The 22,021-nt window shown below is 38.2% G+C and overlaps 1 protein-coding gene across 5 annotated transcripts in view; it reads right to left on the bottom strand.

Annotated features, from left to right (window-relative positions):
• Positions 1-22,021, bottom strand: part of LOC150103595 (CD109 antigen-like) — a 716,838-nt gene that overhangs the window by 38,034 nt on the left and 656,783 nt on the right. For all 5 annotated transcript variants that reach the window (XM_090397638.1, XM_090397642.1, XM_090397639.1 and 2 more), the window contains 2 exons: positions 20,787-20,948; positions 15,767-15,960 (listed from right to left, as the gene is read on the bottom strand). In XM_090397638.1, coding sequence (XP_090253764.1) covers positions 15,767-15,960; positions 20,787-20,948 — 356 coding nt within the window. The remainder of the gene's footprint in view (positions 1-15,766; positions 15,961-20,786; positions 20,949-22,021) is intronic.

The following is a 22,021-nucleotide window of genomic DNA, read 5'->3' as shown; positions in this document are numbered from 1 at the left end:
CATTTCCATGCCCAATCAATCAATCTATTCAAGTCTTCCTGTAAAGCCACAATATCTTCACTACATTTCATGTTTCGTCCCAACTTTGCATCATCTGCAAACAACTGAATATCTCCATCCAAATCTTCACCTATATCATTAAATATACAAGTTAATCAGCAATGGACCAAAAACAGACCCCTGAGGCACTCCACTAGTGACTTTTTCTGGATATTGCTCCCCCATACACAACTTGTTGATACCTATCAGACAGTCAGTCTCCAATCCAATGCACCAATCTAATATCCAACCCCATCTGCTCTAGTTTGACTGTCAAGCTATCATGAGGTAATCCATCAAAAGCCTTTGCAAAATCCAAGTATATTACTGTGTATCCTTCTCCTCTGTCCAAGGAAGCAGTCACTTTATTGTAATAAGTAAGTAGATTACTAAAACATGACCTCCCTTTAGCAAATCCATGCTGTCCATCAAAGATAATACCATTGTTATCAACCCAACTCTGGATCGTAGTTCTCACAAGCTTCTCTAACAATTTAACCACAACACCTGACACACCGATAGGCCTATAGTTTGATGCTTGAGTTCGATCACCTCCTTTATGAAGTGGCACAATCTTGCCCTCCTTCCACTACTTAGGAACTTGACCGCGTGCAAGACTCATATTAAAAAAATATGTCAAGGCAGATGTCAACTCCCTGGGACATTCTTTCAAAATACGTGGTGATATATTATCAAGTCCCACAGCCTTATTAACATTTAGTTTACTCAACTCCCCATATACCTCTTGCTCACCTACAGTCAGTCTCTCCTAATCATCATCAACTGCACTCAATCCCTCCATGAAGTCACATTCATAAGTTTGAAAGATCTTTATGAACTGCTCATTAAGTATCTCCACCACACATTCTGCAACAGCTGTCTTTATACCATTTCCTCCAATCAATGTCATCCTTCCATAATTATTCTTTCTTTTGCTGACTACATATCGAAAGAACTCCTTAGGATTCTTTTTGGCTTCATTAGCCAACTGCTGGTCATACCTCTCTTTAGCTACCCTCACCAACCAAGTCACCCTCCTTGCTTGGTCTTTGTAGACCTCATGGAATTGGTTATTTCCACTTCTCTTATGCCCTCCACGATGCCCTTTTTCTCTGTATCGCATTCTTAATCTCTTTATTCATCCATCTCACACCCACCTTATTTAGCCTTCTCACCCTTAGAATACATTTAGACATTGCATCTACTAAACAGTTTTTGAAAATCCCCCAAGCTGCATTGATCTCTTTTCCAGCTAACTCCTCATTCCATGCTACACCCGCAAGCTGTCTCCTGAGCTCTTCATAATCACCCCCCTTGTAGTTCCACATATACCCTTTTCTCACAGAGGTCCTCGCACTGCTGGCAACCACCCAGGTAATCACCTCATGGTCACTCTCACCAATTGGTGGATGATTTGACACCTCATTTACAATTACATCCTCTGATGAGATGACCAAATACAAGACCCTCAATCCTCGTGTGCCCTGTGTTACATAGTGTCTGAGGTAGTTATCCTTCAAAAACTCAAGAAACTCATTTTCTAAGACTATTACACTTTTTTTATATAATCTTTGTCAAGTAGCTTTATTTTATCCTCCTACATGTTTCACCAATTTTTCTATTGGCATCCTCAGGGAATACAAACTAGTAAGCTAAAATAAAGGTTACAGACTAGGTTATAACTGATGGTTCTAATTCATACAAAAAATTGGTATTGTGCATGACAATGTGCGTGTCTCGTTAACGTGATTTATTCGTTATGGCTCATGATGTAATTGTTATGAAAGTTCATTTCTTTGATGTTTAATGATCTGATAAAAGTTTTCCAAATTTCTGGTAAAATGAGACCTTGATTCTTGTTTAGGTTTTCAGTTTTACGGGCGACTGTAGCTGCTTCTTTAAAGATTCTTGAATGGTAGTTATCTTCTATGTATGGCATAAGGCTCTTATCCCACTCAATGTGATGGTTAGTAGAGGCAAAGTGGCATGAAAGGCCTGAAATGTCTTGTCTGTTATTTCTGACATATCCTATGTGTTCTTTCTTTCTTGTTTCAAAGAAATTTTACCAGAAATTTGGAAAACATTTATCAGATCATTAAACATCAAAGAAATGAACTTTCATAACTATTACGTCATGAGCCATAACGAATAAATCACGTTAACGAGACATGCACATTGTCACGCGCAATACCAATTTTTTGTATGAATTAGAACCATCAGTTATAACCTAGTCTGTAACCTTCATTTTAGCTTACTAGTTTGTATTCCCTGATAATGCCAATAGAAAAATTGGCGAAACATGTAGGAGGATAAAATAAAGCTACTTGACAAAGATTATATAAAAAAAGTGTAATAGTTTTATGAATAATTGTCAAGAAAAAATTCAACATAAACTCATTTTCTTTACTTCCAGTTGCTATCTCATCATTCCAGTCTATATTGCCATAATTATAATCACTCATAATGATCACCCTTTTCTTATTTACTTGGTTAATTTGATTGCACATTTCATTATCACAACCACCCACAACCTGGTCTATAACAACATCCCACCAAGCATTCACCTCTATCTCACACCACACTGCCTCAAAACCACTGGCACTATTTCCCTCTTTCATCTCCACTTTATATGGACATAACTCTTTCTCTATCATCAATAGCACTCCCCCTCCCTTTTTACCCCCTGTGTCCTCACGAAACACATCATACCCTTCCATCTCTATTCCTGTCAGGATGTCATCCTCTTCCAACCATGTCTCACTTATTCCGACAATCTTTGGGTGAACAGACGCAATTAGTTCAACCATTTCATCTGCCTTGTTTCTTATACTTCTAGCATTGGTATACAAACACAACAGGTCATTTCTGGATCTACAGCTAGTTCCACTGATACTACCACTCACTCGATGTGATCTCTCCATGCTCGACTGGGGCCATTTCCCTTTCTGCTTCTTCATTTTAAAACCTTTTCAATTCCAACTGTTTCCTCTTGATCTCTGGTCATCCCATTCCTTTCTTGCCTACACATGCTCACCTGCTCTTGGAGCATCCACCTTTCTCATGCTGTGTACCCCTATCCACCCTGAGCCTGCCCGTTTCCCTGCTCCTCTTGCACACCCATTCTCTCATTTTCTATACTCATACCACTCACTTCCCCATTCATAACCACCTCTTCAATCTCTCCTGCCTTACTCTCCCACTCTTCCATTTCATTTCTTAATTTTAGCCTGTAATCCTGAATAATGTCCTGACATATTTGCTGTATTATCATAGGGCTGACCTCTACAGTTCATTTAGTGGTATATTAGTTTGATCCAAAAAAGTCATGACTATGTTAACAAGAATATCTGCTTTATGCCCATGAATGGGAATAAACTGTAAAAATCTCTCTTTAGGAATACTTCCAGAAACTTATCTTATTATAAATCAGTTGGTCTACGTGTGTGATATCAGGTGTTGAATCCACCGATATGGAATAATACTTAGCTTTCTGTACTTCAGCAAGAATAGTTTCCAACATTTTAACTCCCATAATTTGTATGAATTCTTCACAAATAGTAGCTGATAGATATGATGGGACTCCCTTTCCTGCATTACCATACTTCTTTATATGTTCACATAAAAATGGATCAAACTGACTGATCAGTTCCAAAATGCCTAAATAATTGCCATTCCTAGGCGAGCCTATGGTTTGGTTGTCTCCTCTTAATGGTTGGCCTCTAGACACTAAAAGTTTTATAACTGCAATTATTATTTTCAATACTTGTATCTAGTACTGATGCTCACTGTCGACCTGGATTACCAATTGTGTATTTATACGCCCATGCACTTTTAAACGACTGCAGTATGTCATCATGCATTTTCTGTGTTCCGCCCTATTTTCATAATGTGAAATGGCCTTTATTTCATATTTCCAGTCATTGGATCCACTCATTATAAATGGGATTGAAAACAAATTACAAACAAAACAATATACTTTTCCTTTTGTGAGAGAATAAATAAGCCAATTTGGAAGTTGAGTTTCTCCATTCGACAACCGTTGCAAAAACATTGCTGGTGTTAAATACCTAGTTTCTTTATCTGAGTTGTTATTCGGGCTAACTGACTAAAGCTGCACTGATTATTTTGGCATTCAGGTGGACCTTTTTGAACCCAATACTCCTGTAAGATATGATTTGCCAGTGGACATAGTCTGGGATCTGAACTCTTATAATTGTTATTATTTGTACATACGTTTGCTGTAGCACTAGCGGAGGTTGTTTCTTCCCGTACACTATTACTGCATAAGGACTTGCTTGAAACAGAATTTGCTGGTGATTCTGTATTTTCCCTTTTCCTATGCACTTCATTCTCCCCAACAACTCTTCACTTGCACTGCTCTTAAAAAATATTGTAAGTTTTGGAAGTTTTTGAATAGCCTTTGCCTGTTCTTTCATTTTCTTTCGTTTGGTACAACCACTTTCATAATGTTTCATACTGAGGGGAAGCGTGTTCTTTTAATGTCCTATGACTCGCCTATAACTTTTAACTATTTTCAAACTAGACCAAGACGATAACACAATATACTTATCTACTAGTTTAAACTTGTAAAGCAGAAAGCTGAACCTGATTTGTGATGTATATATTACGGTTGGTATACTCAACAATCAACTGCAGCTGCATGAGAAGATTCATTCATTGTTGCAGCATTTCAGCTATGAAAGTTGTTCGAGATTTAAAAAAGTTTCTATTCATTTATGAATTATATTTTGCAATGCTCAAAATAGGTTGGTATACTCAACAATCAACTGCAGCTGCATGAGAAGATTCATTCATTGTTGCAGCATTTCAGCTATGAAAGTTGTTCAAGATTTAAAAAAGGTTTCTATTCATTTATGAATTATATTTTGCAATGCTCAAAATAGAAATTTAGAAGTGCCAGTATACTTTCCAAGGTTCAATTTGCATTATATCAGCTTTGGTGCACAAAACTTTTGCACATAAGCATTATCAACAATGTGTTGGTCAGAAACTTGTGACTGTCGATGTAGGATGCACCAAATCAAGTTAATGTTAATTCCATAAAAGTGAGTAATTTGTAGCTTAGCACCGAAATAAAATGAAGTTTAATAGCAGTTTTTGTTTAACTGGGTTTCTTGTAACCGGAGTTTTAAAAAATGACAATCGACAAAACTAAATTAAGCTTTTCAACGTAATTCTAAGTTCTTTCATCATAGCATTTTCATAAAATACTTTGCATCAAGTTATATTAGGGTTATGTAATATTTTAACCGCCCAGCTCAAGCACTAAAAATTTGTTTGGTTTCTCTATTTAAAAAAATAAGAGAATGCCCTCCCCCACCTCAAAGAGTGAGGTCCCCCAGTGGCTGTCAGGTTCGCCGTTACCTTAAAATGGCTCTGGACAGCATGGATTTGTAAAATGGAGATCACATTTTAGTAATCTACTTCTTATTACAATAAGGTGACAGCAGCATTGGATGCAGGAGATGGATACACAGTAACATACTTAAATTTTGAAAAAGCTTTTGATAGTCAAACTATAGCAGATGGGGATGGATATTAAACTAGTGCATTGGATTGGAGGTTGATTGTCTGATAGGTATCAACAAGTTGTATATGAGGGAGCAATATCCCAAAAGAGAAAAGTCACTAGTAGTGTGCCTCAGGGTTCTTTTTATGTCCTGAAGATATTTTCAGGTGTAAACTTTGTTTGCTCACACTTGGATAAAGGATTAAACTAAATTTATTATAGTCTAACCAAGTGAAAAATAAACTTTCAACATCTTTCTCTAAATCCAGAGTAATTTAATAAAAAAAGGTGGCACACTGTTTGGCAACTCCTATAGGTAAAGATGACCTGCCATTGCTTCTGCCTGGTATCTCCACCTCTGGGCCTGGCTCCCACTGAAGAGACCTCAATAAAGGTTGAAACTAGTCTGGGTAGTGGCCCTTCCCTTAATGTATAACATTATACATATCCACAAGGAGATGCGTTTTGCACTATGGGAGATACTGAGATAGGAGTGATGTTAGCTTGGTCCACCTTGGTCCAACTGCGAGTTGCTCGGTGTTGTACTACCTTACCCCAGTCCTGAAGATATTTTCAGGCACAAACTTTGTATGCTCACACTTGGATAAAGGATTAAACTAAATTTATTATAGTCTAACCAAGTGAAAAATAAACTTTCAACCTCTCCATTTTTCTTTAAGTCGTTAATTTATTTGCCAGTGCTTTTGTTAGTGACCAAGTTTCACAACCATACGAGATGATTGGAAGTATACACTAGTTAAATGTCTTCCTTTTTAAACAGTGGGACATCATTGTTTTGAATTTTCTGAATGCATTCAAGGCAAGTTGAACTCTCCTATTTATTTCCTTTTGGAGTCCACAGTTTAGATCAATGAGATGACCTAAGTATGTATATGAAGAGACTCTTTCCAAGAAATTGTTTTCTATTATTATGTTTTTGGTATATAAACATAAATGGATGAAACACGTTCAAAGAATGAAAACAGAAAGATTACCAAAACAAGCGTTAAAGTACAAGCCATTAGGAAAAAGAAAACCAGGATGTCCTCTTAAACGATTCAACGATGACTTCTAAGGCCGGAACAGGCCATGCTAGGCCTAAATCCTTGATACGTATGATGATGATGTTTTTGGTGTTACAAAATGATTAAACATGATTTTAGTTTTTTTCTCTGTTTATCTTTAGACCGACTTTTCTGCTTTCATGATACAGGTCTTCTATCATTATATTAAGGTCTTCTGGAGTGTTTGCAAAAATTATGATATCATCTGCATATCTTAGGTGTGTTAAGTTTCTGTTATTAATTTTTATACCAAGGTTTGTCCAGTTTATATTATTAAATAATTCTTGAAGGACTGCTATAAAGATTTTGGGTGATATCTCCTTGTCGGACACCTTTTTCAATTGATATTTTATTGCTACTCATGTGAAGTTGGTTTGTTGCTATTGCAGTGAGGTATATTTGAGGTACAGTGAGGGTGCTTGTGAGTCAAGCGCAGTGACATGTATAAGAAGAGCTCCTGATTGGGATAAGTTTTCTAGGAATAATTAAATATATATGTATAATTGTTTGAGTAAGAGAGGCTGTAAACGTTGTGCACTACCGGTTTTATTAGTGTGGGGGATTTTTTTTTCCAAAACTTAATTACGAAATTGTTATTATTAGACTTAGTAACATGCAAAAAATGGAGGAGGCATTATCATTCCATGATTTAATTTAGATTTCAGTCGTTTCGTTAAGTATGAAGTATGTTATATGTATTCTTTCGATTACATAAATGATTTGTGGATATTTGGTGAGGATGGAAGGAGGATGTATGCGAAGTGTGACCTGAACAAGGAATTGATGAATACAAATATGAAATTGATGACAGAAAGTTTTAGTAGCGAGTTTGTCGTGGGGAAAAATGAATGCATGTTTGAAAGAGTGGTGAAAAAATGTTAAAAAATCAGTAAAAAAAAAAGAGAGCGATTTGAAAACCATAATGGATGTTAAAAGGGATGAAAGTGAGGTGAGAGTGGTGGAAGGAAAGAAATTGAGAGAACGAATGAAACTAGAAATGGCGTGATGCAGAAATCGAAAGTGAAAAAAATAGAAAGAATGGATGATAGCGAAAGTTCGACGCATGTTGGACTGAAAGTACAGAAACAAAGAAAGATGAGTGAGTGGGAAAATGGGAAGAATGATAGCGAAATCTGGTCGCATGTTGGAATGAAAGTATGGAAACAAAGAAGGATGAATGAGAGTGAAAGTGAGAAGAGGGGGGTCGAGAGTTAGAAAGTGAGAAAGATTGAATGATAAAGAGAATGAGTTGCGAGATTCGGAAGTTGAATCCAGAGTTGGGTTGATAACAATGGTATTATCTTTGATGGACAGCATGGATTTGCTAAAGGGAGGTCATGTTTTAGTAATATACTTACTATTTACAATAAAGTGACTGCTTCCTTGGACACAGGAAAAGGATACACAGTAATATACGTGGATTTCGCAAAGGCTTTTGATAGAGTACCTCATGATAGGTTGACAGTCAAACTAGAGCAAATGGGGTTGGATATTAAATTGGTGCATTGGATTGGAGGCTAGCTATCTGATAGGTATCAACAAGTTGTGTATGGGGGACCGATATCCAAAAAAAGGAAAGTCACTAGCGGAGTGCCACAGGGGTCTGTTTTAGGTCCGTTACTGTTTAACTTGTATATTAATGATATAGGTGAAGATTTGGATGGAGATATTCAGTTGTTTGCAGATGATGCAAAGTTGGGATGAACCATGAAGTGTAGTGAAGATGTTGTGGCCTTACAGGAAGACTTGAATAGATTGAGTGATTGGGCACGGAAATGGGGATGTGACTTCAATGTTACAAAATGTAAGGTTTTAAAATTTGGAAAACAAAGATGGGATGCAGAATTTATGCTTGGTGAGAATATATTTTTGGAGGTAGAGGAAATAAGAGATCTGGGGGTGATAGTGGGTAAGAACCAAAAATTATAGAGGACACATCGCCAAAAGTGTAAAGACAACACAAAGGCTTCTGGGAATGATGCGGAGGACACTGACGTGTAGAAGTAGGGAGATTCTTGTTCCGTTGTATAAGGCTTTGATTAGGCCACACATGGACCATTGTGCCCAGATTTGGTCACCGGGTTTTCAGAAGGATGAGGAGATGTTGGAAAGGGTCCGAAGGAGACTGACTAAGGTAGTTTCTGACCTCTGGAATGTTGAGTATGAGGAAAGATTGAGAAGATGTAATTTGCAGAGTCTGGTGGACAGGAGGAAGTGGGGAGATATGATAGAGACCTACAAGTTGGTAAGGGGTTGTTATAGGATCAATGCTGGAGAAGTTTTACAGAGAATAGTGGGAGATCGGGGGAGAACCAGAGGTCATCCCTGGAAACTGTATAAAGAGGGTGTGAGTAGGGGAGTGAGAGGCAGGTTTTTTTCATGCAGAGTTGTAAATGGTTGGAATGCCTTGTCTGAGAATGTGGTGTCTGCAAGGAGTTTGAGTGTGTTTAAGACAAGGTATGATTAGATGTGTGTGTGATAAAAGGATCTCCCAGATGAGTCTTTTACTCAATGAGGTCTTGGGTAATAATAATAATAATAAGATCTTATTTTATTTCTCATCTTTTTAGTTATTGTTTTGCATAGTTGGGATAGTTGGCATAGTTGGGACATTGTTTTGGGATAGTTAATATAAGGCATCAAGGTAGGGTTGGGGCAAATGGGGGTCTTAATTTCATGTACACTAATACTAGGAGTATTAGGAACAAGAAGGAAGAGTTTTTGGCCATGGTTGGCACTTCCAGACCACAGGTTATAGGTATTAGTGAAACATGGCTGACTGTAGATGATATAACTAGTGGGATTGAATGTGATGGGTATAGTGTGTACAGGAATGACAGAGAGAATAAAATGGGGGGAGGAGTATTGTTGATGATAGCTGATGAGCTCCAGCCAAGGAGAATAGAAGTTGAATTGCAGGATAGAGAAAAGAGCACATTTGAGGCCATTTGGTGTGAGATTGTGGCTAGCAGAACTAAATATACAATTGGGTGCTGCTATAGACCAGGTGATGGAAAAGATGGTGGTGACAGTATGCACAAGCAAATAGAAGAAATGGGTGGAAGGAGGGTGATTATTATGGGAGATTTCAACTATGGTCGCATTGATTGGAGTGAGGAGAGGACACACGGGAGGAAGGAACTGGATTTTATGCGGTTATTAAGGGATAACTATCTGCAACAGCATGTAATGGAAAATACTAGGGGTCAGAGAGTACTTGACCTAGTAATTACATCTGAGGATTTGGCTGTAACAAATATGACCACATTGCCACCAATCGGTGAGAGTGATCATAGGGTCTTAACTTGGGAGGTGGCTAAAGGTGTAGAATTTTCAATTAAGACAGGGTACATGTGGAATTATCGGGCTGGAAAGTATGACAAGCTTAGGAGTTTGATTGGTTCAGTGCCATGGCATGTACAACTGCAAGGACTAGAAGTTGATAGTGCATGGGAGGTAGTTAAGAAGTGCTTGCATGAAGCAATGGCTGACTGTATACCTAGAGTCCGAATAATAAATCAAGTAGGGGTTAAATGGATGAATAACACCATTAAGCTTGAGTTGCAATAAAAGAAACAACTTGGAGGGAATTTAAGGAGAAGGGTGACCGGCAGGCACATGAACGGTATAAAGCACAGGCCAGAAGGGTGACGAGTGTGGTAAGAAAAGCAAAAAAGGATTACGAAAGAACATTGGCCATGCAGGCTAAAGAGAATCCTAAACAGTTTTTTAGATATGTAGCAAGTAAAAGGAAAAATGTACATGGCAGATTGATTTTAAAGAATGCCGATGGTAGGGAGGTAACTGAATCAGTTGAGATAGTTGAGTTACTGAGTGAGCACTTTGCAAAAGTATATCATCCAGGTGGTGACATTGCAGAAACGAATAAACCAGTAGATTATATGGGAATTGTGGTTAATGAAGTGGAGGTGAGTAGTCTATTGCATAACCTCAATGTCAATACATCTGTGGGATTGGATGGTATACCAGCTCGTGTTGTACGAGAAGCAGCTAAAGAATTGTCAGTACCCTTGACCATTTTGTTTAATTTGAGTCTCGGGTCTGGGTTAGTCCCGAGCGGGTGGAAAGAGGGGAAAATAGTTCCACTGCATAAAGGTGGTTCCAAGACTGCTGTAGTAAATTACTGACCGATTAGCATATCAGGAATCATTGTCAAGGTCTTAGAGAAAATAGTCAAGAGGAAAATACAAGATTGGATAGAAGAAAATGGGATACTGTATCGGGGACAGCATGGTTTTGTGAAGGGTAGGTCATGCCTCAGTAACTTGCTCACGTATTATAACACAGTGACGGCTGAACTGGATAAGGGTAATGGGTTTACGGTGATTCTACTGGACCTTGCCAAGGCCTTTGACAGGATTCCACATGGAATTCTAATCAGTAAATTGCAGCATATGGGAATGGACATAGGGTTGGTGAGATGGGTAGGAGGGTGGTTGACGGAGAGATATCAGAGAGTGGTTTACTCGGGAGTAGAGTCCACAAGATGGCCTGTGACTAGTGGTGTGCCACAAGGATCTGTTCTTGGACCACTGCTGTTTAATTTGTTCATAAATGATATAGGAAATGATCTGAGAGGAACAGTTCATTTGTTTGCGGATGATGCGAAGTTGGGTAGGGCAATAGTGAATGCAGATGACGTCAAAATTTTGCAGGATGATTTGGATAGATTGGAGGTCTGGGCTAAGGAGAATGGATGTCAGTTTAATGTGGCAAAATGTAAGGTTATGCATTTTGGGGAGAAAAGATTGGCGGCAGTTTACTGCATTGGTGGAACCGTGCTCCAGGAAATTGATGAGGCACGAGATTTAGGAGTGTTGGTAGATAAGGAATTGAAATTTAGGGGACACATTGCAAAAGTGACCAAAACAGCTCATCAAATCACTTGGTTGCTGAAGAATACGATGACAAGCAGAGACAAGCAGGTTATTGTTCCTCTGTATCGAGCCTTGATAAGACCCCATCTAGACTATTGTGCTCAGATTTGGTCACCTAGGTTTCTTCTTGATGGGGAGGAGGTGGAGAGGATCCAGAGGCGAGTGACCAAGATGATAGCAGGTCTGTGGAATGAACCGTATGAGAACAGGTTGAGGATTTGTGGGTTGCAAAAATTGGTTGATAGGCGGAGGAGGGGAGATATGATTGAGACATTCAAATTACTGAACGGTTTCTATAAAATTGATTCAGAAGATATTTTTGAGAACAGGGCTGGTTGTGGGAGGACTAGGGGACATCCATGGAAACTGGGCAAAAGTGTGGTTAGTAAAGGTGTTAGAGCTGGGTTCTTTACTTTTAGAGTAGTGAATGAGTGGAATGCGCTCCCAGAGTCTGTGGTGGATGCTGTGACAGTGAATGAGTTTAAGGCGAGGTATGATAGATACTGTATGAATGTCAAATAGTTGTGATGAATATGATTTGGGGCCTCCCTCGATGAGTCCAATGACTCCCTGGAGTTGCCCGTAATAATAGTAATAATAATAATAATAGTTCTGCATATTCTATTTTAGAAATTAAGTTTTTGTCTTGTTTCATATTTCATCTCTTTTTTAATAGTTGTATGGTTTCCTCTGAAACAATTAGAAACAAAGTAAGAGACAGAGAAAGATTTATCGATTGGCAAAATGTAGAAATAAGGCTTCAAAGGACATGGTACATGTGAGGCAGATCAAAGCTGCTGAAGGAAGAATATTATGGAGGGATGTGGACATAAGAAACAGATGGAGAATATATTTTGAGGGACTTTTGAATGAGGAAAATGCGAGGACTCACAGAGAAGATGGGCAATCTTCTGAGGGGATAGTGCAGAACATCAGTAGAGTGGAAATGAAGGAGGCTGAAGAGGATGAAGAATGGAAAATCAGTGGTCCCAGACACGATTCCAGTGGAGGCATGAAAGGCACTGGAGGAAGAGGGAATTGATCTGTTGTGGGACCTGTTCATGAAAGTTTGCCAACAGGAAAATATACCCGAGGAATGGAGGAAAAGTACTCTTTGCCCCATCTACAAGGGTAAAGGGAATGCACAAGAAGAATAAAGTGTTGATGTCTCACACAATGAAAATCCTAGAAAGGGTTCTTGATGGAAGACTGAGGAAGGAGGTGCAGATTGCAAAGGAGCAATTTGGCTGCATGCCTGGTCGATCAGCCACAGATGCTATCTTTGGGGTACGACAGATGATGGAAAAGTTTCGAGAGAAGCAACAGGAGCTACATCTGGTATTTATTGATCTGGAGAAAGCGTATGATAGAGTGCCAAGACAAGAAGTCTGGAGGTGTATGAGGGAGAAGAAGGTACCGGAGAAATATGTCAGGTTGGTGCAGGAGATGTACAGAAATGTGAAGACAAGTGTTTGAACCTGCCTGGGAGTGAGAGAAAGTTTTCCAGTGACAGTTGGCTTGCATCAAGGGTCTGCATTAAGTCCATTCCTGTTTAATATTGTGATGGAGGTGGTGACGGAGAAAGTGAGAGAAGACGCACCTTGGACTATGTTGTATGCAGATGACATCGTGCTGTGTGCAGAATCAAGAGAAGACGTGGCAGCCAAACTGGAAAGTTGGAGGAAAGTACTGGAAGAGAGAGGTATGAGACTGAGCAGAAGTAAGACCGAGTATGTGTGTTGCAAAGTGGATGGCAGCCAGGAGACAGATCTGGAGCTGGAAGGAAATGTTATCAGGAAGGTCAGTGACTTTAGATACTTAGGTTCAACAATGAAAGAGGATGGTGAGGCTGAGAAGGAAGTGGGATGCAGGATACAAGCAGGATGGAGGAACTGGAGAGAGATGGCTGGAGTGCTATGTGATAAGAGGGTACCGATCAATCTTAAAGCCTAATCTACAGGATAGTAGTGAGACCAGCTATGACATATGCTATGGAAACTGTGGCCCTGAGGGAAAATAACATTAGCAGGATGGAGGTAGCAGAGATGAGAATGCTTAGGTGGATGTGCGGTGTGACCAGAAAGGATCGTCTGAGAAATGACTATGTAAGGGGAACGGTGAAAGTTACAAACTTAGGAGCAAAGATACAGGAGGCAATGTTGAGATGGTTTGGTCATGTGATGAGGAGGGAGAAAGAGTATGTGGGAAGAAAGGTCATGCAGATAGATGTGCAGGGGAAGAGGAAGCGCAGACGGCCAAAGAAGAGATGGAGGGAGATGGTGGAGGAGGACTTGAGGATGAAGAACTTGGATGTGGCTACAGCCCAAGACAGGAAGTTGTGGAGGAGACTCACCACAAACAGCGATCCTACTTAAGTGGGAAAAGCTGCAGAAGAAGAAGGTTTCCTCTGAAGGTTTATGGTCTTTTTGTTGTTTGTTGCTTTTGAATTCATTGGCTGCTGAGATCATTACTTCCGTTAGGTTTTTGCTTATTTTATTTATGTCTTCTTCTTCAAATATATTTATTAAGTCTAGTTTTTGAATTGAGTTTTTCTTCGTAATCCTTCTTCTTTTTTTTTTTTTTTGTAGGTTTTAAGTCAAAACTTCTTGATTTTTTGTTGTTTAGCCATTTTATTCTTTTCAATTTGGGGTTTATTTTAATTTTGGCTCTGACCAGTCTGTGGTCACTTCCTGTTTTTACTTGATTTAGTACTGAGGTATCTTGAACTATTTCTTTCTTATTACACAGTATATAATCTATTTCATTTTTTATTTCTCCATTTGGACTTCTCCATGTCCATTTTCTTTTGAGGGCTTTCTGAAAAAATGTATTCATAATATAAAGCTTGTTACTGATAGAGAATTCTGTAAGAGCCATTCCTGAGTTGCTGCTTGTACCATATATGTATGGTCCTATTGTATCTATTTGGTGAATGGGATGAATACTTTGGCATTAAAATCACCCATTACTATAGTAGAGTTTTGATTACTATTTCTTTTTTTATCTAGAGTGTGCTGCAGTGAGTAATAAAATGCTTCTATCTCTTCATCAGTGTGGGATGAGGTGGGAGCATATATCTGGATGATCCTGATTTTAAGTTTTGAGTTTATTTTAAGTGTAATTTCTATTATTCTTTCATCTGTATAATTAAATTCTTCTATAAGGTGTGTAATTGTTTTCTTCATTAGAAATCCCACTCCATATTGTCCTTTAGTTTTTCTCATAATAGTATAAGTATTCTCCATTTTTTTAGTTTTATTAAATGTTCATCCTACCTGCGAACTTCATTTAAACCTATGATGTCCCATTTAATATGTTTTAGTTCTTGCTGTAAGATGGTAAGGGCTTCCTTGTCTTTAAACGTTCGACAATTAAATGTTCCTATATAGAGGAAAAGAGGATTGTATTGAATTCTTTGGGCTATTCCAGTATTGCTTATTATTTGGGAAAGCTTCCCCACTGCATCATGCTCTGGTCTCCATAAATGGTGTCAATCAGGGTAGTCATATAGTTGGGGAAATTTAGTCACATCCAGTGATTGCCCATTCTGGCCATGGGCTTTACGGTCTTTATTTCTTCTTCTTCTTGGCATTGTAGTGGAGGGGTTGTGGCCTAATCTCTCATGATGGCCACATAACATCTTGGGAGATGCATTTTATAGCTTTCTGCCAGCTCTTGCTCAGTATCAACTTTGCCATGGCTCCTTATGACACCATGTTTCCTAGGGAAGGGGGGTCCATGTGGCAGCATGATACTAAGACTTCCTTTCCTGGGTATGGCCTTCCAGACTTCACCGAAATATTGGCACTGCCATCTATATCAGTTCCATCAGGGTTTTTGACTGTGCTATGGGTTGCCAACCCACCATGGAAATCCATCCCAGGCTTAACTGTGCTCAACATGCTACAAGCATGACCGATGGCTAGTAAGCCAAGATCCTGGTAGGAGAACACAGCTAATTCCCCAGATATCAGATCTAGGTTTTTTCTTATAGTAAGTAATAAGTGAATAGAATGAATTGCTAGTGGAGTTAGTGAGGTAATTATCAATGACTAAATTTTAGGAGAGTAAAAGTATGATTGGTGTTTTGTTTTTGTGCAGTTGGATAGTGAAAGATTATTATCAAAATGCTAATAATTTTCCTTAACTATGAATGATATAAACTAATAAGAAGGCATAGCATACTAACACATTTATCCTTCCTCTTCCTCAAACAAAACCACATATTCTCTTACCTTTGGCAAGAATTAACAGTTATATGAGAACTGTTACGTCCAAAAAAACGGGACTGAAGCTTTAATGAAAAAGCATCAACTGGAGGTTGCGTTTGAAAACGAGGCCAATCTACATTATACTGAACTGAGAGCTGAACAAGAGCAACACCTGAGCCTTGAGCTTTTACTATCACAACTCCCCAGGCATCAGAAATCTGAAAGTCAAATTGAAAAAAAAAAAAAAATTGCTAACAATATCTAAAACTATTTTTAATACATATAAATGGTATGTACAAAGACTAAATTTATGTCTTTGGAAATTAAAACAAAATTAATTTAAAAAAACATGAAATTATTCAATTATAATAACTATTGAAGTATTATAGAAACAAATGATTAAGAATATGACCAAACTGTTGACATATACTTTAGAAATTATTATTCATGACCAAATAAATTAATACTGTAATATAAATCATGTCTATTTAAATTACATACTTAATGACATACTTTAGAATATAATCTAAAATATGTCAAAGTGTGTAGTATGTGCAAACATCAGGTAATGTAATTAGTATTATTGTATTAGAGGTACCACAATGAAATGGAAATTATCCTTCCATATATCTATAAATTCTTGCTTGTATTTGGGTGTATCTACTTAAAATCACTCGCACTAGCAGTCCTTAATCCCCTAAATTACCTCTATACAAAAAAGTTCTTATGCCTTCTTGTCTATACAAGAGTTGAAGGGAAAGGTTAATGCGAAGTAGTCTGCCTTATCCTTGAGTGATGTTACCACCATGTTACATCAGGATGTTAAAGAGGTGGAAACAAAGAAGGGCAGAAGTTATTCCAAACAGCATTAGTGAGGGATCAAAAGGCTTGACAGCCAGCTGCACAGGAGATAATAACCTTACTGCATTTGTTCCTTTTGATTCTGCTTTGAATTTGATGATGATTTTCTTACACCTTCTTATGCCTATTAAGTCTGAGTGAGAAGCAGGAGTTTTTGACTTGAGCCATTGAAACTATGCTGCATTTTAATCATGGACTGCATATATTTTGAGAGAACCAGAGTTTTGGATACAAGTCAGGAATTTGCAGTGTAGTTGGAAATAAAGACCATCTTTCAGTAAGGATTATTTCAGTGCAAACCCCTGACTTGTATCCAAGCCCTGGTTCTCTCAAAAATATGCCTTTGTAGTCCATGATTAAAGAACAGGTATTTCATCAGGAGAGAGGAAATAATAATCAGACCATGGAAAAAGGACAGGACACAAAGGTATAATAGAATTATATCTTTGTGCCCCTAGAATTATTCACCAGCTAATCAGGAAGCCTTCAGATACATTACCATCAGGTTCATTCCTGCATACTATCTAAAACTGGCTTGAGAGTCCACTTTACAATTGTACTCTCAAATGGAGGAGGTGCTGGATCTCTAGTTTATTAATAACAGTGTGTTGAGCATGTTACACCTTCTAGCAAGACACACCTGCATTGCATGTCATGAGGAGATGGTAGAAACTGTGGACCCAACTCTGAAGATGAAACTTGGCAGTAGCCACTTCATGCCTCCAGTGAGGAGGCATGAATGTGCAAATGAATTGCTTGGATAATTAATTTAAGTTTGAACTATGGTATGGTCCCTAAGGAGTGGAAGTTAGGCAAAGTGGTTCCTTTGCATAAGGGTGGCTCTAAAACTGCGGTAGTTAATTACAGACCAATCACCATCTCTGGAGTAGTGATAAAAGTATTGGAAAAGTTGGTTAAAGACAAAATTCAAGAATGGGTGGATCAGGATATGATACTCTATAGAGGCCAACATGGTTTTGTTAAAGGTAGATCTATTAACTTTTCATAATAGAATGACATCTGAGTTGGACAAAGGAACTGGCTACACGGTGGTACTTCTGGATTTTGCTAAGGCTTTTGACAGGATACCCCATAGAAGACTGTTACGCAAATTGGAGCAGATGGGAATGGATACTAAATTGGTGATATGGATAGGAGAATGGCTCAGGGAGAGATACCATAAGGTGGTGTATGGAGGAGCCGAGTCCAGAATGAGGCAGGTGACCGGTGTTGTGCCTCAGGGCTCTGTGCTTGGGCCATTGTTGTTTAATTTGTATATAAATGATATAGGAAATGGCTTAAAGGGAGATATTCAGTTGGTTGCTGATGATGAAAGTTGGGTAGCGCAATAAAAAATCAAGCTGATGTTGAAAGTTTGCAGGATGATTTAAATAAGCTGGTAAAATGGGCAAAAGATAATGGATGTCATCTTAATGTGGAAAAGTGTAAAGTCATGCATTTTGGGATTAAAAGATTACCAGCTGTGTACTACATTGATGGAAAGGTACTCCAAGAGATTGATGAGGCTAGGGACTTAGGGGTGTTGGTAGATAGGGAGATGAAGTTCAGAGGACACATTGCTAAGGTGTCCAAGATTACACATAGGATTACTTGGTTGTTGAGGAACACACTGACATCCAGAGATAAAGAGGTTATTATTCCCCTTTATAAAGCGTTGATACTTCCACATTTGGATTACTGTGCTCAGGTCTGGTCACCTGGATTCCTTGGAGATGAGGAGGCTGTGGAGAGGGTTCAGAGAAGAGTGACCAAGTTGGTGAGTGATATAAAAAATGCTCCCTACATTGATAGATTGAGAGCTTGTGGATTGCAGAGATTAGTTGATAGGCGAAGAAGAGGGGATATGATAGAAACATTTAAATTATTGAAAGGTTTTTATAGGATTGATGCAGGGGAAATGTTTCAGCTGTGTGATAGTGATGGAAGAACAAGAGCTCATCCCTGGAAATTAAAGAAGAGTGTGGTTAACAAAGGTGTCAGAACAAGGTTTTTTGCCTGGAGAGTGGTGAATGAGTGGAATTCATTTCCTGACTTAGTTGTGAGCTTTTCGTCTGTAAATGAATTCAGGAAGAGATATGACAGATATTGTTTTGCTAGTTTGGGTCTCCCGCGATGAGTCTACTGACTCCATGGAGATACCCGTAATAATAATAATAATAATAATAATAATAATAATAATAATAATAATAATAATGTCCACAACACCAACTGGTTTTCCTCCTCCTGCTGTACAGATCTTGCAGATAGAGATGCTGAAACATTCGCCATCACTAATGACCTTACACAATTAGTTCAGATGCCAACCAGAATATCCGACAACCCAAACTACTCTCCAAATACCCTAGACCTCTTCCTGACCAAAGACCCTTCCAAATACACAGTGAACGTAGAGAGCCTGCCAGACAATTCTGACCACAACCTAGTGCTCATCTTCTCCCTCATGTAACAACATGCTTACACAGTCACTCCCATACAAGAGTAGTTTGGCATTATAACAGTGCCAAGTGGGACAGCCTCTGCAACTTCTATGCCTCATCCCCATGGTTAGACTATTGCTTCCAATCTTCCAACCCAAACATATGCACCGAACTCATAACCAAAGCAATCCTCACTGGCATGGAATCATACATTTCCCACAGTACTCTGACCTGCCATTCCCTAACTAAACCCTAGTTTTCCAAAAGATGTACCAAGGCTGTGCAAATGAAAAAAAGGTTCACCTCTTCACTGATTTATACGTTGGCAAGGCTAACCAACGGCTCTTTTCTGGAACTCTGGCCGCATTCCTCAGTTGTGGCGACGGTCGAAATGGCATGCACAGCAATGGGAGAATGTTGCTGGGTACGGTGGCAAGCTTCACAGCTATCCAGCACTTGGATCAGGAACCAGGAACAGAAAAATAAGAGGGTGATTGAATTATGTGCCGAAACCTATATAGTTAATGTGAGCACCCTCTCTTGGTGACTACGTCATGCACACAGCGGCGGCTGATTGGTCATCGCAACTCCGACCTGTTTTGACATGGCTCAATACATATATCACCTTATATACATCTTTCATCATTTATACATAACTTTCCTTTGTTAAATAATCCACAAACATTATCTATTTAAATTATGGGTTACTCAAAATTCACTTAATATCTACTAGAAAATTGGTTAGACATAGTTCTGAGTTACCAAAATGCACATTTTCTTCTGGAGGCATAAGCATGTCCATATCCATGGTTTTTTTACGTTACCTTATGTTGGGTCGGAAATAGGATGACTCATTAAAAGTGAATCGGCACTTTTTCTGACACAACAACTGGTATAGTCTTTTCTATCTTGAATTGCAAGAGATTTCCTTTATTGGCATAGGTTATTATTATTATTATTACATATAATAATAATAACGTATTATTATTATTATTATTATTATCATGGGAGTCCAAGGACTGATCGCAGGAAGACACTCTACTCTACTTCGCTAAATACATCTCGCCCTCTCCACCACTACTTAGTTCACATACTACCATCAATGGCATCTACCGCCCATCATCACCAACAACAGTATTTTTTGTCTGTAAATTGTGTGCATTATGAAGGCTGATTTGTCTGTATGCAGGATGAAAAACACGAGTTTCTGGGAGAAAAAATTTTGCTACCTCCATATGAGATCAGCTAACTCACCTTCAATTGAAAAAGTCTATTTAAGTATTCTCCTTGTCATGATGAGAATTGACCCAGGTCTTTACCATTTGAAGGGCACAATGTTCCATTGTTCTTCCAATTGTGTAATAACGGAGTACACATTTTATTATTATTATTATTATTATTATCATGACCTCCCTGGAGTATTATTATTATTATTATGACTTCCCTGGAGTCATGAAGATCATAGAATGCGAGATCTGCTTTATGAAAACCACTTCTTAAACTCATCCATTGCCTGCATTCTAACCACTCTCTCTCAAGCAATGGATTCCATGCATCTATCACTCTCATTCCTTTAAACAACTTGCAGGGATGTTCCCTTGTCTCTTTCTTTGTTCTATTCTGAAAAAAAATTTCCAGTTCATCTGTTAATCTTTCAACAGCTTACATGTATTTTTTGTATTTTTTTAATATAATTTCTAATTTATAATAAAAGAATTAAATGATAAATAACATATATTACTTACCTCTAATGTTTGCTGTTGAGCCAGATTCTTTTCCCCAATGTGTAGCTGCTTAACAAAACCAGAAACTGATGGAACTTCAACAGTAATGGTAATATCTGTTACTTCTCTCAGTCGTGACTGAATGGCATATTCAATAATAGCCTGATAAGCTATTATAGTGTCCTAAACAAAGCAAAAATAGTGGTTATTACATTTCAGATTATTTCCTGTCATAATGTGTACAGAATATGTTATATGTTACAGACCTATCGCATTAACTAGCATACTTTGTAAAATTACTGAAAGAATCATACACTCCAGGCTTATGCACTGGCTGACAAAAAATAAGAAAATCAACTACTACCAAACTGCTTATAGAACTCGTCATTCGACAACAGATCAATTATTCCATTTCTGCCAAACAATAATAGACTCATTTCAGGAAAAACCAACAAAAAAGACAACTGCCATATTCCTTGATATGACTGCTGCTTTTGATCGTGTTTGGATCAAAAAATTAATACAAACAATACATGATATTGGAATTAGAGGAAACGCTTTAATCTGGATTGCTGATTTCATCAGAGGAAGAAAGATCAAAGTCAGAATCAATACAGCAATATCAAAAGAGCGGAGAACCTGGGCTGGTGTTCCCCAGGGCTCAGTACTCAGTCCCTTACTATTCCTTCTATATGTCAATAATATTCATCCCTACCTTACAGAAGACACAAAAGTAACTTGCTATGCAGATGATATAGCCATCTGGCACACTAGTGCTAAAATCAAAGAATCAGAGGAAATTCTAAACAAATCCATGAGAGGATTAGAAAAATGGTCAAACGAACTCAAACTTAAAATCAACCCAGACAAAACAAAACTAAGTACATTTAGTACAGACAGGAAAAATAGACATTCCTACAATCCCAAAGTCATGATCAATAACAAGCTAATTGAAAAAGTCACAAATCCAAAATACCTTGGTATTACGCTTGATCAGGAATTACGTTTTGCACAACACATCTCTAACACTTCCAACAGAGCTCTAAAAAAATTAAATATACTGAAAAGGCTTTGTGGAACAAATTGGGGTGCAAAGCCAAAAATCCTCAAAACTACTTACACTACACTAATAAGGCCAATAATGGAATATGCAGCACCTATCTGGTCACCTTCGGCTTCATCGGTAAAGAAAAACCTAGACAAAATACAAGCAAAAGCATCCAAGATTATCATTGGTGCAGTCTCATCCACTAACA

This window comes from Typopeltis vanoorti, chromosome 9 (genome assembly GCF_054136105.1).
Source record: "Typopeltis vanoorti isolate ZY-2024b chromosome 9, IOZ_Tvanoo_1.0, whole genome shotgun sequence".
In the NCBI taxonomy this organism is placed as follows: domain Eukaryota; kingdom Metazoa; phylum Arthropoda; class Arachnida; order Uropygi; family Thelyphonidae; genus Typopeltis; species Typopeltis vanoorti.
The sequence above is the reverse complement of the archived record's forward strand: the minus strand, read 5'-3'. Positions and strand labels throughout refer to the sequence as shown.